This window comes from Zootoca vivipara, chromosome 5 (genome assembly GCF_963506605.1).
Source record: "Zootoca vivipara chromosome 5, rZooViv1.1, whole genome shotgun sequence".
NCBI classification, from domain to species: domain Eukaryota; kingdom Metazoa; phylum Chordata; class Lepidosauria; order Squamata; family Lacertidae; genus Zootoca; species Zootoca vivipara.
In genome coordinates this window covers 54,432,226-54,448,438 of record NC_083280.1, presented here as the reverse complement: position 1 = coordinate 54,448,438, position 16,213 = coordinate 54,432,226, and the positions used below count along the sequence as shown (strand labels likewise).

General features: G+C 39.2%; 1 protein-coding gene across 2 annotated transcripts in view; it reads right to left on the bottom strand.

Moving 5' to 3' along the window:
- WDR11 (WD repeat domain 11) overlaps positions 1-16,213 on the bottom strand; it is a 68,190-nt gene that overhangs the window by 21,140 nt on the left and 30,837 nt on the right. For both annotated transcript variants that reach the window (XM_035137577.2, XM_035137578.2), the window contains exons 12-19: positions 13,771-13,877; positions 10,011-10,086; positions 8,837-8,945; positions 8,393-8,517; positions 6,865-7,012; positions 3,278-3,384; positions 2,300-2,414; positions 1,180-1,351 (exon numbers count right to left, since the gene is read on the bottom strand). In XM_035137577.2, the coding sequence (XP_034993468.2) occupies positions 1,180-1,351; positions 2,300-2,414; positions 3,278-3,384; positions 6,865-7,012; positions 8,393-8,517; positions 8,837-8,945; positions 10,011-10,086; positions 13,771-13,877 (959 nt within the window). The remainder of the gene's footprint in view (positions 1-1,179; positions 1,352-2,299; positions 2,415-3,277; positions 3,385-6,864; positions 7,013-8,392; positions 8,518-8,836; positions 8,946-10,010; positions 10,087-13,770; positions 13,878-16,213) is intronic.

The window sequence follows — 16,213 nt, the reverse complement described above, 5'->3', positions numbered from 1 at the left end:
CAAATTTTTGTTAAAGAAGTAGGGGCATGGCTTAACAAAGTCCAGCACAGATTTGAGGCAGATTATCTCGGTAATACATAAGAGCTCCAAAGCATAATTTTTCCTTGGAATCATACAGTTCTGCTGCTTTGGTTCTAGGGCATTAACCACAATTTAAGTAAAGATCTGAGCAATGATGATAAAAAACCCAAGTGGATATACTTATAGTTAGACAGCACTAGAGGAATTATAAAGAGGCTCATGAAAAGGCAGAAGCACGGAGGGGAAAGATGCATTCTGCAGAAACAGCACAAGCTATGTCACAGAAGTGTCTGTGTTTGCAGGGGATATCTGATAGTAAATATACAATAGAAAATCTGAATCTGACTCAAAATGCAAGACTGTGAATAGTAATAGAATTATTTATTTATTTTAAACCACACTGGCAGTAATAAAATAGCAGAGAGCAGAAGCACCATTATTTTACATTGCAAAGAGAATTAATGATGTACTCAAACACATACTTAAAAAGTATAATTTTTTTTAAAAATATGGCCTGAAATACCTTTTGAATCTGCTGAATAGAAGATGGTAATTTATTTTAAACATGGAGCCTGCATACACATTTGTGTATAAGTATCTTTAGGAAAGTGCCCTGTCATGATAGCAATAACAAATATATTGAGTAATCGCCAAAGCACAATGATTAAACTCTAGTACAGTGCCATGTCTAAACAAGTAAATCAGATAGATTTCAAAGCACACGCTGGCGGGATTCTGGCCGTTTCAATAGCAAACCAGAGAAAGGACCCCAGAATGGGTCAATTATTTTTTAATAATAATTTTAAAAGGTAGAATACATCGTCAACAAAGAAACATTCTTCATTTCATTCTGAAGTGCTGTCATGAAGTACAGTAATCATTTAAGGCAGAGATATTGTAACATTAATATTATTGTGAACACTCCGTTTTGGAGCCTTTCCTGGTACCACTGGCAGGAAAACTGCTACCGTGGTGGTAGCTTCCTGTCTGAAGTCAAGAACATTTCAGTTCTTCTGACTCCACAATCCTGGTAAAAATATATATATGCATCTATCTCATGCTCTGGCTATTTGGGCAGGGAACACTCCTTTGTCAATCACTTTATGTGCCAAATGAATGCAATCTAATAAAGAACTGAGCTGTATTTGCTTGGCATACCTGTTAACTCCTGCTCATCCATTCTAAAACATGCTGATTTCATTGACATCTCTAGCACTCTGATGCAGCCATCATCTGATGCCAAGATCACTTTATCAGAGGTACACCAGTCAACATCAAGTACTCTAAAATTGACATTTCTTCCAGTTCTTAAGCTGTTCACCATCTGTACCTGAAAAGCAACATATTTTAGCTTTAGAAGACTAAGTGGTCTCCCTTTCCATGTACAGACACAGTGAAATTATGTTGTTTCCATGTTTCTCAGTAATATAGTCAGGCAAGGGAGAAAAGCTGTCCTTTAGAGCCCATTATATAAGACAAACTTTAAAATGTAAAAGCCTGCCAGCTAATATGTGGCAGCATTACTGTGACAGTTTACAAAATGTGAATACTTCGTAAATGCTTTAAATATTTTCCACTTTACTACGGTCAGTCCTGATTGCAAATATTACTGGGTTCCTTTTGTTTTATAAACATCTAAAAAAATTAAATTTAACACCACACATACATTCAACTGTAATTAGTAATACTTGGTTCTCCCTTCCACCCTTGTGGTTGAATTTGAAGCTTTCCTATTCAATTAAATCTAGTCAAGATGTTAGTGATGTGTCTGAACAGGGGACAATGCCTGTTAAGCAAAACCCTAGTATTGAAAAAACAAGGGCAAGCCATCATTCAATAACTGTAGTTGTCATGCTTGGTTGTATTTCTACGTGGAATGTATTTAACTTCCAAGAGCCTTTGGTCTGAAAATCAGAAAAATTAAATACACTGAAATTGATGGACTGATTTATTCAAATAAATATATACCCCACACTTTTTCACAAAGGAGCCCAGGGCAGCAAATGCATCTGTGATAAATAACAAACACAATAAAACAATTACTCAAGTCCATTGATTTCAGTGGCTCTGCTTAGAGCATGACTGATGCTGGATTTCACCCAATTAGTTTAGCAACACTTCAATGGCTGAAATATCTAGGCGAAAGCGACTAAGCAGCTGGCAGCAGTTTGAAAGAGCCAGGAAAAGTTAAACCTCCTTTGTGACACAAGTAAGCATCATTTTAGACAAGTAAAGCATTTTACACAATTCAGACAAGTAAAGCAGAATTGGTACAGACCTCCTTTGTGTCCCAAACTTCAGCTCCATCATTGTACATTGCTATTAGCTTTTGGTTTCCTTTTCCAGGGGCGAAGCGTATCTTCCTCACCCAGCCTCGGTGTGTGGGGATGCCCCTGGAAAGGAAAAGGTAGGACACAAATAGTACATTTCCCCCTTGAGTTTACTTTAAGGACAGGTGGAAGAACTAAACTTCAGAGACCATCTAAATGGAAGTATTCCACCTAAATGGAACTTGTCATCTAAACCACCACTTCGCCCCTCTACAGATATTCTTACTTTGATTAAATACATAGCAAACTAGTGAAGCATCAGTGGTGGGCTTTGGGCTCTTAAATTTCAGCAGCACGCTTTGTGATGCTAAAATTTGACGCACCCCCCCCCCAACCTCTCTTGCTCCGTTCTGCAGTATTGTTGCGGGGGTCCCTGCAGCACAGCACCCTGTGTTGCCACACTTGTTATGCTACCCTAACACCGCGTCAGGAAGCATCACTATAGCAACAGCATCATGTCGACTTATTACAGACACAATCCCAGTACTTGTGTGGCTGTGCGGCTAGTGTGCTCATAGACAACTTGGGTCTGACCTGGTTTTGTGGCAAAATGTAAAATTATTTCAAACACATGCTATGAATTAAATCCACTCTCTCTATTACTTTGTAGAGTAGTTGCCAGCAAGAAGTAAACACACCCCTGAACTCCTACATATCTGCATGGTTAGCCATTTCTGCGAAACATAACCCATGTGGTTTGGGCATTTTCCAGAAATGTCAGGAAGGTTCTGGAGGTATATGTGTAGAGGAGCTTTCCTGGGCAGATTCTCATGACGGGATTGTTGATTCACAGAAAATGACTTTCCACACCTCAATCTCTGACTTTTTTGGGGGGGGGGTGGGCAATCATACCACTTGAGTCATGCGTGAATTAGGCTTCATTACAGGGGTTTGCTTTGTTTTGTTGTTGTTTAACTGATCACTACCTGGATACTCTGGCTTTTAAGTCCCAAAAGTTCAAATTTCCATCAACATCTCCCAGGACCAAGATATCTCCTTTCCACGCGATGCATGTTATGCTGCCCATGCTTCCCTGCAAAGTTTTAAAAAGCAAAGATTAAAGCTGTGAAACAGAAACTACACAAAATAGGCCTAAGTGGCAGTATAGAGCAATCAATCATTTGTAAAACAGTTAAACCGTGCTTGCATTCCAAATTAAGTTAGCTTAAGAAAGTTCACGGAAGGAAAGGTTCTTCTGCAGACTCTTCCTGCTCCCTGTTGCAAAGCCTCTTCGGAGGGTGAGAAGGCTCTTCTGATCATTGTGGAATCCAGGATGGAGGCTGGGGGATGCGGGAATCATTCCAAACTGCCCCAAACTCCACTCACATTGATCATAAGGGTTGCACAACTGTCTGAAGAGGCATGTGGGAGTAGCATGCAGGTGGCTGCAAGGGATGGAAAACTTTTCTTCTGTGAACTTTGTAAAACAAATTTGCTTTAGGATCTAAGCCATAATATGCTAACTTGTACTTGCTTTTTTTATTATCAACTATGTGGTTAATTTCTAGCCTTTGTGATGTTGTGCCAACTCATGCTGAGTATTTTGACCTCATACCAAAAAAGAGTAAGTCAAATTCTTCCATTGTTGATACAAGAGAGGCCACTAAAAACAACATTAATATAGATTTGAGGCCAGAATCTTATTTTTTTATAATATATTTTGAAAGCTCAGGAATATGTGTACTGCACTGTAGAGCTGTGGTGTATTTCTTCCTTGGTTTGAAAATGAAAGCTTCCAAATGCTAAAGCACAAATGTCAATAAAATGATCAATGGGGAGCAGCTGTATGTTTGCTTTAGGGAAGAGAGAAGCCAAGGTCGAATATGCAGTAACCTTTTCTTTTAATCCTATAACTGAATAAAAGGTCCTCCCTGACAAATCTACTTGCTTAGGATGAACTATTTTATAATGTAGCCAGAGAGCCAGGTTCTGACCCTTAAACTACTCGTGAACCACAATTTATTTATTTGTTTAGCACTATACTGCACATTTCCATGTGCTGCTCTGGTTCGCCAGAAGCGGCTTAGTCCTGCTGGCCACATGACCCAGAAGCTGGTCACATGACTCAAACGCCGGCTCCCTCGGCCTATAGAGCGAGATGAGCACCACAACCCCAGAGTTGTCAGCAACTGGACGTAACGGTCAGCGGTACCTTTACCTATACTGCACATAATACAAAAATGAAGACGTATCTACACACAATCAAGTAAATGCACTTAAGAATCCACTGATGTTAAGTGATTTGATAATAGCAGAACATGTACCGTGTTTCTCCAAAAATAAGACACTGTCTTATACAGTATTTCTTTTTCCTCAAAAAAACACATGGTGGCTTATTTTCAGGGGATGTCTTATTTTCGGGGTATGGCTTATTTTTGGAGTATGGCTTTTTTTGAGTATGGCTTATTTTCGGAGAAACTCGGTATGTTCTCTAATTATATGTATGCCTCTGCACCGACACAAACCATTATCCATACAGAATGTAAAATAGATTATTTATCACTTGAATAACCCCCTCCCTTTACCAATGACAGTCACATAAATGGTTGTCGAAGTAGCTTCAACATTTATATATTATACATCTATATTTGTAACAGATAATTTCCTACTAAACCCCAAAGAAAACCTCCCACAAAATATGGAGTTTTGCCATTATTCTACATCTCCCCGGTCCATAATCTGACATATTTCTAAAGCCATCAGAGGCTGGATTTATAGCAGGTCACTCTTTGTGATAGCTGTCACATTATCTGAAAACAGACACTCTGACAGATTGAACAGAAGGATTTTTAAAATATCTTGATTGCTGACCTATATAGAGGAGGAGGGCAACACCACATGAGAAAAGCATCTCTAAAAGATTTGCAAAGCTTAAAATGATGAAAAGGGACAAATGAAGACTTTCAGAGTGACATGTTGTGCTGGGCCAAAAATGTCCTCTTTTGTGGCACGATTCATCTCCCCTGAAAGAGGGGGATCAGTTTTACTGCGACATGATGACATTTGGAAGCCGAACAATCATTTAGGCTACAAATGCCTGTGGGCAAAATTACACATGGTGTACTACTGCAAGGATGACTTCATGTCTTGCCTAGAGAAATCCAGGCACTTTAGAAGACAAATGGGGTTCTCGATGTCAGGTTTACAATTGTTTAGTGGTCAAATAATAAATGGGCAGTAAGGCAGGAAGCTAGCCTCTGGGGTTAATTTAGAAGCTCCTTTTGTTACTTGGATTTGAAAGCAAAGAAGCAGAAAACTAAATATTCTGTTTGAAAATATTTAAGAACTGACAGTGAAGCTGCAAATCATGTAGAGATGGTAAAGGTTGGTGGAATTTGTCAAATGTGAGTAGCTTCAGGGATGTAGCCAAGGGCTATAATTTAGAACATTTCAGCAATGAAAAGTTGTTTCTGTGGCCACAGGAGGCCAGCATTTCATATGCATAACTATGACTTCAAAGAGTGTGTGTGTTTAGGCATGCTACTAATCTGAAGGCAAAGGAAGAAAGCAGATTCTGAAGTGTTTTTAACAAGTAATCCTACAGGAGGCATTGGGACAGCATAGCAGAATATTTTGAATTCTTAGTTCTGCTGAACTCATGCTGGCATGGAGTTCCTTGTGCACACCAGAGTCATTACATGGCTACTGGAGTCGTTGGGTCAAACTAACAATGTTTGCCTCAAGAACAGGCTGTTATATTCTTCAGTGCTCCTTCCAGTGATACTAAGCATGACCCTTAGTTTGTTCTAAAATATTCTGGCACCTAATGCCAATAATTGGAAAGATCCCAAAGGTGTGCAAACCAACTCTTCATAATACAGTGGTACCTCGATTTAAGTACACAATTGTTTCTGGAAGTCTGTACTTAACCTGAAGCGTACTTAACCTGAAGCGAACTTTCCCATTGAAAGTAATGGAAAGTGGATTAATCCGTTCCAGACGGGTCCGCGGAGTACTCAACCTGAAGCGTACTTAACCTGAAGTATGAGTGTAATTGGTTCTGGAAGTCCGTACTTAACCTGAAGCGTACTTAACCTGAAGCGAACTTTCCCATTGAAAGTAATGGAAAGTGGATTAATCCATTCCAGACGGGTCCGCGGAGTACTTAAACTGAAAGTACTCAAAATGAGGCAGTGTTTGCTGCTAAGTAGTTAGTTCTCAAAAAAATGGAAGTGAAAGTGAGCTATAATGAATCAAATATCTATTAATGCAGGCAGAACACAAGTGGGTAATACGAGGGGGGAAAGGGAGAATGAAGACAAAGCCACATAAGTATGACACAACTGGCTATAAGTGCCTACTAAGAAGAGAGGCACTTCTTCTTAATTTCCTCTGCTTTCTTATTGTACTCTTGCAATATCAGGAAAAAAAAATACTCTTCTAAAATGTGGTCTAAGGTAGAGAAGGTGAGGAGGGGGGTTAGAATTGGTACTTTTTGCTGTATGTTGCTGGAAGCCGTTTTGTAAAAATCTATAAAAGGAATAAAAAGTTAGAAATATAGCACTGAACTTACATCAGGTGGAATTCTTGCACTGTCTTTGACAGAATTCCCTTCTACTGTCAAGTGATAAACTTGTCCATCAGTATCTGTAAACACGAAGTGTTCCCGAGCAGAAATGTTCTGGCTCAGCTCCGATTTACTCTCAGCTTCCTGCAATAAACTTTGAAAGAGAAGCCAACTGGTGATTTTTCTTTTCAAAACGATCAGATTCATTCAAATTACATTTACCCTATTAAATGGATAAAAATGGATGATCTGCACCTTATTAATCAAGAAAACTCAAGGAAACTCCGATATGCTAAAGAGGAGGGTTCGAGGGAACGAGACAGAAATTTGTACAACCAAGCTAGGAGCGCACTGACGAAGGAGATTATAGTGGCAAAACGAACCTATGATTCGGACTCAATTCTCAAACATGTCTTGGCTACTCTTTGGAAGAATTTACAGAACATTTCTAAATATAAGAGAACATCTTCTTTTACTGAATATAAGAGAACATATTCTTCTGCTCTGGAGAGTCAAAAATTGGCAAACGACCTGAATCTGCTTTATAGCAAATCAAGCATTATCAACTAGAGTAATTCACTCGGCGCCAGAGGCACCAACAACCACCTCAACCTGTTCTGAAGTCACTACAGGGACAGAAGGCAAAAGCTCCAGGCGCAGTCGGAGTGGCTCCTCTTTGCTTGAAATAGTGTTCTGCACACTCCGATCCTCACACAGATATTTAACAGATATTTTGTATAAAGTACGTTTACATTGTAAAATTAGCCAAAGCAAATTCCAAGTATGTAAGTACTTGGAGAATAAATTTCTATTCTATTCTATTCTATTCTATTCTAAATGAACATACTGTACGTATTTGTATTATGTAATTAGAAAAAAGCAGTATCTTAATTCAAACATTGCAATTATAACCAGCACAAACAGAAGCCAGCGCAACAAGTCCCACTAGTGCAACGGAACCTTGCCCCCCTCCACTTCCTTGCATGCCATCCCCCGATATTGCTCTGGAAGGTCAGGTGAACCCAAAAACAGTGCATGTGGGGGAGAGGAAATAGTTCAATCAGTGTACAAACTTCTGTTTGCCAGACAGAATTATCAACTTAGGGCAATGTTGAATTCCACCCTAAGTAGTCTATTAATGAAAGCAACATGAAGAATCAAACACAATCAGCTTAAAGGTGGCAAGAAACAACGGCCTTCATTTTCTGGTCCCTAGTTCCAGGGCATGGTCTGAAGGCCCATGATAAAACCAACAAATTAAAGTGAAGCTGATCTATTCATATAATCTCTCTCACACATGCAGGGCTTCAATTAAATGCTGCAGTAATGCAGGGCATCAGATTCTGACACATGCTTTGCCACCGACTGTTACTTTCACTGTACAAAGATTTTTAAAGGTCAGCCCATTTAAATTACAACATCGATAAATGTCTATAAATCCAAAATGTAGTGCTAATGCAATGCATCCTTGGCAAGAAAACAAATACTGAAAGGAGAAGCTGGTGTGATTTTTAGTTGCGAATGGTGTTGACACCTGATAACCGATGACTCCAAACTGCTCTGTTCTGTATCTGATACCACTGTTTGCCGGGCCATAGCTTCACGGGCTGCAAGCTGCTTTTTTCTTAAGCTCTTCAAGTTGTGAGAAGGCGACCATTCCTGGAAGAACAGAAGTCAAGGCTGTTCACATCTTAAGATATTATTTACCAAGCCAAAATTAGATTCAGTGTTACATGCATGAGAGAGATAACAAAATGCTATGAAAGGCAACAATATGCAAGTCAGGTCCCATTTCCTTACTGACGGTTTACACTGGGAGAATCACAGAATTGTAGAGTTGGGAGAAACCTATAGAGTCATCTAGTCCAACCCCCTAAGGTGAAAGGTTTCTAACACTAGTGGACAGACACCATTCTGAAAGAAAAAGGTATGTAAGAATCAGTTATTTGATGAGAAGCTGACTGAATTCATTCCTTACCAAAGCAGTAATTGTAGGGAAGTTCTTTGACATTTCTCTGAGAAGAGTACAAGTCCTGATATCCCATAATTCTAGAGGTTTGTCTTTAAATACTACTGCCAAATACTGTCTGAAAATTTTTAAAAAGAAGTTATTTACAGCATTATACATACGTAAGAGAATTTCCCAGTAGTCTAGAAGTGCTATTGAACTGAATGGGAGCTGCACAAAGCATGGTTTCCACGCTCCTTGGTTAAAAAACAAAACAAAACTTTTTTTCAGGGTGTCAACGTTTCCAAAAATTGCATATGTTTACTGGAAAGAGGAGGAAGAGTCGGGGGTGATTGCAGAGGCCAGGCATCTCCAAACTTCGGCCCTCCAGATGTTTGGGACTATAATTCCCATCATCCCTGACCACTGGTCCTGTTAGCTAGGGATCATGGGAGTTGTAGGCCAAAACATCTGGAGGGCCGCAGTTTGGGGATGCCTGGCATAGGCTGTAATATTTAATTCCAACCTTGAAAGGAGATACTTTTTAATATATATAATTTTTAATTGAGTTTTTGATAATTTTACACATATAAAACAAAACCATTTCAAACATTAAAATACAAGGCTCTTTCGAACCTTCAGACCTCCTTCCCTCCCTCCATGGGTTCCATATTTAAATTTAAGTTTGCTGCATCTTTTACCACTATCCATCTATTATATAACCATAATTACCACAAATAATTCCACATTACAAGTGTCATTACATCCCTGCCAAAGATTTTCTGTTTACAGTGGTCTTTTAAATAAATTACAAATTTACTCGTCTTCAGAAAATACTTGATCTTCCTGGTTTCGGATCTTCCCCTTGAAAGGAGATACTAGCTTGCTACTAGTGCGGGAAGCAACTCGAAATAATGTCTGAACAGCTGCTGGGATAAATGGAAAGTGGGAAGATTGGTATAATATTACAGCAATAACTCCCTGTCCTAATTCACAAACATAGCACTGAAGAAAAGCCTAATGTATTTGAGTGGCACACAACCAAGTTCTTCATCAGGACATTTGGACTCGTTTGCTCAATATTTCAATAATGTTTCTTCAACTGTCGTCCTCCTACAGAAAGAAATGCACTGTAGGTAGTGGATTATTCTAGCACAATTCAATGCAAGTGAACACATCAACTTTTCCTGGCCAATCTGCTTACTTCAAGTGAGACACCTTTATCATTTCAATGGCTGGTTCATCACTGCCTCGTTCGCCACGAAATGCAATGCTTCTACCTAAGATGCAAGAGATACAGGGAAAAAGATGTAAAGTAGTAACCACAAGCAAAGCCACTGTAATTGACATATCAAATGCTATTTATTTAATCACATTGATCATCTAACTTTTTCTTCTCAGCACTAAACTGCACGTTGAGTCTCTGCTGCCCATGCAAACACATTATGCTAGCATTTTGTAATATGGATATTGAGCATGAAGCATTACTATAATTCTGGCTCCAAGCCATTCAATTATACAAACCCAATTTTCCTCTGCTTTACACAAGGATGAAAACTCTGATTTCAATCTGCAATTTACCATCGTTCTCCAAGTCTTTTTGATTTAAGACTTTCCAACGATCTCTCACTGATGTTGTGCTAACTCAATCAGTTTCAAGTTACAGAAACTGAAAAATCAGCACAACACCCGAAGTCTCTAATGTGCCTTATTTGTGCAAACTATTGTATTAGGTACTGCAAGTTGCAGCAATTTCCTAAGGAAGCTATAAAAGACTTCAAATGCCCTAGGGAGGCAGGACTGGACTTCTGAAGGTACAACTGGTTACTTATTGTTTGTAAGCCGCGTTGTGATTCATGTAATTTATTATATTTCTATGCTGCTTTTCAATCAATCTCACCTAAATTTTCTGCTATTTATCGTGGGAATGTCCATAGGTGTCTAAATTTAGGTCTGATGGCTATAAGGACTAAAATCTGTAAAACCAATATTATGTCTCCTGAACTTGCTTTGTAGAATTCATGGAATGGGCATGCAGGTACTCAATACCTGAAGGATTTAGCAACATGGCTACTGACTGCAGCTCATATTTCAACTTAACAAAAATGGACTTGCACATCACACTCTGGTAAAAGAACAGATGGACAATAGCTATTTCAGAAAACCCCCTCATAATTAAAAAATTTCCACTGCCACAAAAGTCCCGGAATATCATAATGCCATATAGTGGGACTTCATTACATATCCTTCTGTTTCTGATTCAGAACTCATCTTTCTGCATAAGTGAGAGAAATTTGGGTATCTTAAATGACCTCTGTATCAATTGTGGTTATCTGTACTAATCCTGTAATTGTCCCTTTACAGTATTTGCATATTTTTAGTTTTGTTTGTTTGTGCTTTTTTTTAAAAGCCCTATGGTAAGGATTAGATGAGCATCTGTCAAAGATAATTTAAGGTGAAGATAATTGGTGGTACTACTGGAGGCTGGATACATGATCTGTTAGATCATTTCCAACTAGATGGTTCCTAGACGAGACAATAAGTATTGGATATATTCATAGTCTATGTTTAATAGAAGGATACTAGCACAATGTCAAAAATATGTTTACTTGAATAGGAATAGATTTTCCAAATCATGACAATCTTATTTTTGCTGCCTTCACCTCTGCACCAACCCCATATTAAATAGTATAAAATTGTATATTTAAAATACTGCGGGAAAGCTATTTCAGAAAATGGAAAGGATGTTTCCATTTTGTTAGCCGTTTCTAAAATTGTTTTTCCTACCAGTGGCAGATTTCTTTACTTAGTGAGAACATCACAGGAAGCAGCAATAGCAGACTGCCTGTGGAGGAAAATGAACTGATCTAGTATTTTCACATTTACTCACCAACATTCTTTCATTATAGCTCATAGTTATAAAACAGTATGAACGTTTTAAAATCATAATCCATCTGGGTAACGTTTTTGAAATTGAGAAATATGCTGAATGTGCTACAGTAATCACAATATAGTGTGAAGTTTGTTACTAGCAAGCATATTCTACTAAGAAAACGAAGAAGATGGAAGGCACTGTCCCAGCCATCACAATTCATTTCAATGGGGTTTGTACAGCGCTGCTAAGTTTGTATCATCAGTATGAAAACCAGTGTGGTGTTGTGGCTAAATCATTATTTTTTGAACATATAATCTAGCTCAGCCATGATGTTCATTGGTTGGGCTAATTACTCAACTTACAGCAAAAACTACATTTTCTAAATATCTAAGAATATATTGAGTGTACATAACTGATTTTATGTTTTGAATACTTCCACCCGTAGTTCAAAGTATTTTTAAAATTGCATAAACATGGCACATTTCCCCTTCATCTGAAAAGATATTGCCATAAATATCAAAACACTTTAATTCTTGTGATGAAAACAGAACAAATCCCATTTCCTTCAACCAACTGGTTCAGATTAAAAAACCTATACTACTGGCATATAGTGAACCAAGTTCATTTCAAGACTGGTAAAAAGAAAGAGTGGCACTACACGTTCCTCACCGCCACAAGCCATTGCCTTTAAGCTATGCAGAGAAATGGGCTATCTCCAATGCCAGAGAGTCCAGAGGAGAAAGATGAACATTTATCTGTTTTGGACATTGTAAATGATTTTAAAGAAGAGGGAGGGATGGATCAAACTGGTGAAAAAAATTACCAAGAACCAGCCTGGAACATTGCTCACTCTGTGGGGGGGGGGGGGAAGCAAGACCCATGCTTGGGTCAATTTTTTTTTTGAAGAAGGACCAGTGTGGAACATTGTTCTCCCCGTGAGAGAGGGAGAGCAGGACCCATACTAGGGGCAAAATTTAAGGGGATTAAAAATTCTCAAAGGATTGGAAAGTGGGATCTCTGGTGGTTGGCATTGGGTAGCAGTAAGAGAAGGGGGGCAGAGAAGGAAGAAAGATGTGTGCCTGACAGATTGTGACAGAATGGGAGTGGGGTGAGAAGTAATAATGGATAATATTTTCGGATTGGACAAGATGGCCCAGAACTGGATTGCTGTATGGAACTCGCTGAACCGTCTGGGAGATTCTGAGACCGGGGGGGGGGGGGCAGAATTAGATGTAAGTGCATAAATGTTATAGGGATAGTAGAAGAAAGGTTTAAAATTATGGATATCTTTGGGAATCATTTTTAGGCTAAGGGGTGAAATTGAAGATTGATATTGAGAAATTAATTAAAGGTAATGAATATTGGATGCTTATACATTAAGAATAATGGATATTGTTTATGAATCAGAGGAAGATAAAAATGTATAAGTGTTAGAAAATGGTTTAAGATATAATATGAAAATTGCTAAGGGTGAACTGAAAATGGACCCAATGAGGGGGGAATCGAGGAACTCAACAATGTTAAGTGACAAGAAATAATGTTGTTATAGTTATTGTCTTTGTAGGTTTTTTTTTAGTTTTTCCCCCCTTTTGTATTTTTCTTTTTAATTTCTTGAAAATGAATAAAGATTATTTGGAGAAAAAAAGAGAGAAATGGGCTATCTCCAATGGGAGATGTTGAAAATACAGCAAATGTAGTAAATTTAGAATGAGGACAAGACTGCATAAAGTATGAAAACTACTGAGTTAGCTGGAATTATAACCTAGTGCTGTATGAATTGGTGTTGAAGCTGAAATATATGCAGTTGTAATAGCACTCAATTCTTTGCTGACATAGACACTTCTTCTCCTTTATGCCCTGAAGATCATTCATGAAATGAGTGTGGAGCTTGCTGAGCTATGATGGTCTAAAATGTTTTGAATTCAGAGTTCAAAATAGTTACATTAGCCACCTTGCTCAGTTATTCCACTCCTGTCTTTATAACGGAGATGAAGCCAACTGATAAGGAGTCTGGGAAAAAACCTACATTACACAGGTATCACTTCTCACCTATCTTGTCATCAACAGTTATGCTTCACAATATATTTACCTGTGGGAAGATCAACCAACTGCAGCTCGTTTCTCACCTGCCCCAGATTATTAGGAGTCGATGTGGCAAAGGAAAGGAAGCCACTCAAGCTTGTCCACTCAATGCCCCTGCCAGAGTAGAATATATATAGAACACATTATGCAAACTATCTGAAATGGTAGGAAATGCTGATTAATGGGGTGGGGAAAATATGGCTCCATTTGCATGCTGCAGGGGTACGAGGGGGGGATACAACAGATTATTATAGAGGACTGCATAGCACTCGAATTGGAAACATTAAATGTATGTCAGACAAACTTAATTACTTTTTTAAAAATACAGTATATTCCGCTTGCCCTTCCCTTGAAACAGAAGAGAAGGAGGAAGTCTTTCAGCTATTTGAGGCCCAAGGGAGGAATTTAACATTTTGCTGTTACAAATGGTCTAGCAGTGTGTTTTTGCTTACCCAAGTGAACCATCTCCCTCCTCCTCCTCCTCCTCCCATGTGCTCTTCTGATGGTTCTCCTGATGCCAAATGGGGGGGGGTGGGCAATGGGAAAGAGAGTGGGGGAAGGGCCCGTTGTGCTAGCTGAAGTACTTGAATGAACTTCCACTAGCGGGACCAGGTGTTGAATTCAAGCCAAAGTCTTTTGGGGCTTTAAACACCTTGAATTAGGCCCAGAAACAAACTAGCAATCTGTGCAGAGCTCTGCTTTTGAAAAAACAGGAGAATGGGAGTTCTAAATGGAACCCCAGCCAATATATGGACCAGCTCCTTCCAGGACAGTGCAACCCCAGAAAAGGCCATTTCCCCACCTCTTGAGCTGAAAACTCTGAACATAGTAACACCACTCTTAGGAGAATTCAACTTCTGGTCAAAGTACCATCTAGCACTCAAACCCACCTCTCCTGATTATGATGGAAGGGAGAGATGAGCTGGGCATCTTCTGCATATTGATGTCACCTTGCTCCAAATCCAATGACGGCTCCCAGTGGTTTCAAACAGATGTTCGGCAGATGCCAACACTGCATTCTCAGGGCAGGGCATAGGCACCAATGGGTGATCCAGCGGACACGCTTTTGGGGCTGGCCCTGTATGCCCTTGTCTTTCAGCTTCAGAGTCCTTGCCCTCGTCCCCTGAAAATGAGGACTCTTGACTTCAGTGTGATGAGAACCATCACCATATGATACGTATGATAATGTTCTCTCCTCTATATTAATTCAGGTTCAGACAAATGTTAACTCCACCAGCACTGTAGGCATCAGCCCCCCTGATTCATGGCATGCAGCTCACTAGAGAACCAAGGCAGCCTGCACACTCCACAGTGATGACAAGGGCACTTAAGTGCAATTGTGTCAACGGCTCTACACGTCTCGGGATAAGGCAGCTCTACCTATGATGCTGAAACCAGACCTTTACAAATTGCAGTAGGACACACCATGGTCACTTTAGGTTTCCCACAATGCAGTGTTCCACAATCCAGTGTTTAAGTGTTCCCAGATGCAGGTTGACACACTCATTCCCCACAGTAATCAGTGTATGGCACTGGCTTGAGTCCTAAGTAAACATACTTGAGATTGTGATCTTAATGATTTACTCTTAACCCACTGAGAATTTAGATGCATTGATGTGTTAAGACGAGTGTACTCTATTGCACACACTTTATTGTATTTGATTGTACAATACAGTGGTACCTCTACTTACGAATTTAATGCGTTCCGAACGCACATTTGTAAGTAGAAAAAAACTGTAAGTCGAATCCCATAGGAATGCATTGGGAGGAAAAATTCGTAAGTCAAAGCAACCCTATCTAAAAATTCGTAAGTAGAAAAAATCCTGTCTAAACCGCATCCAAGATGGCGGACGGAGCTCCGTTCGTAAGTACCGGTAGAAACATTCGTAAGTAGAGTTATTCGTAAGTAGAGGTACCACTGTATAAGATACAGGATTAAGTTTTATGGCACAAATATTCTTAATTGAGGACAAAATCCACTAAAAAGGCTCCAACACACAAAACCCATTACCCATTTTTGTCCTCTCCTTATTATCTGAGTTCGGGGGAGAAGAATCTTTTTGTTCTGGAATTCTGGGCTATTCTGCTATATCTAAACAGAACACACACAGAAAGAGAAATATAGTTTCATGCTGATGGGGGGGGGGGAACCACTTAGAAGCATTGGGAGTCAAGTGTACTTCTGCTTATAAAGGCTTGATAAAGCCTTTTCCTGCTAATGTCCTTTGAATAAAGGTGCAAGAAATTTGTTCACTGCATTAAATCAGAGCAAATGTTCCAGTATGAATGCAAGAGCAATCTATTACTGGAATATTGCCATTTTTCAGATAAGTTGGCATAAAAAAACTACCTACCTCTCATTGGATGCAATTAGTAGTCACAGAACACCAGTTTTATGAACTGTACCTATTTCTTTAGTGCAAGGCTCATGTATTTTTATATACAGTGCA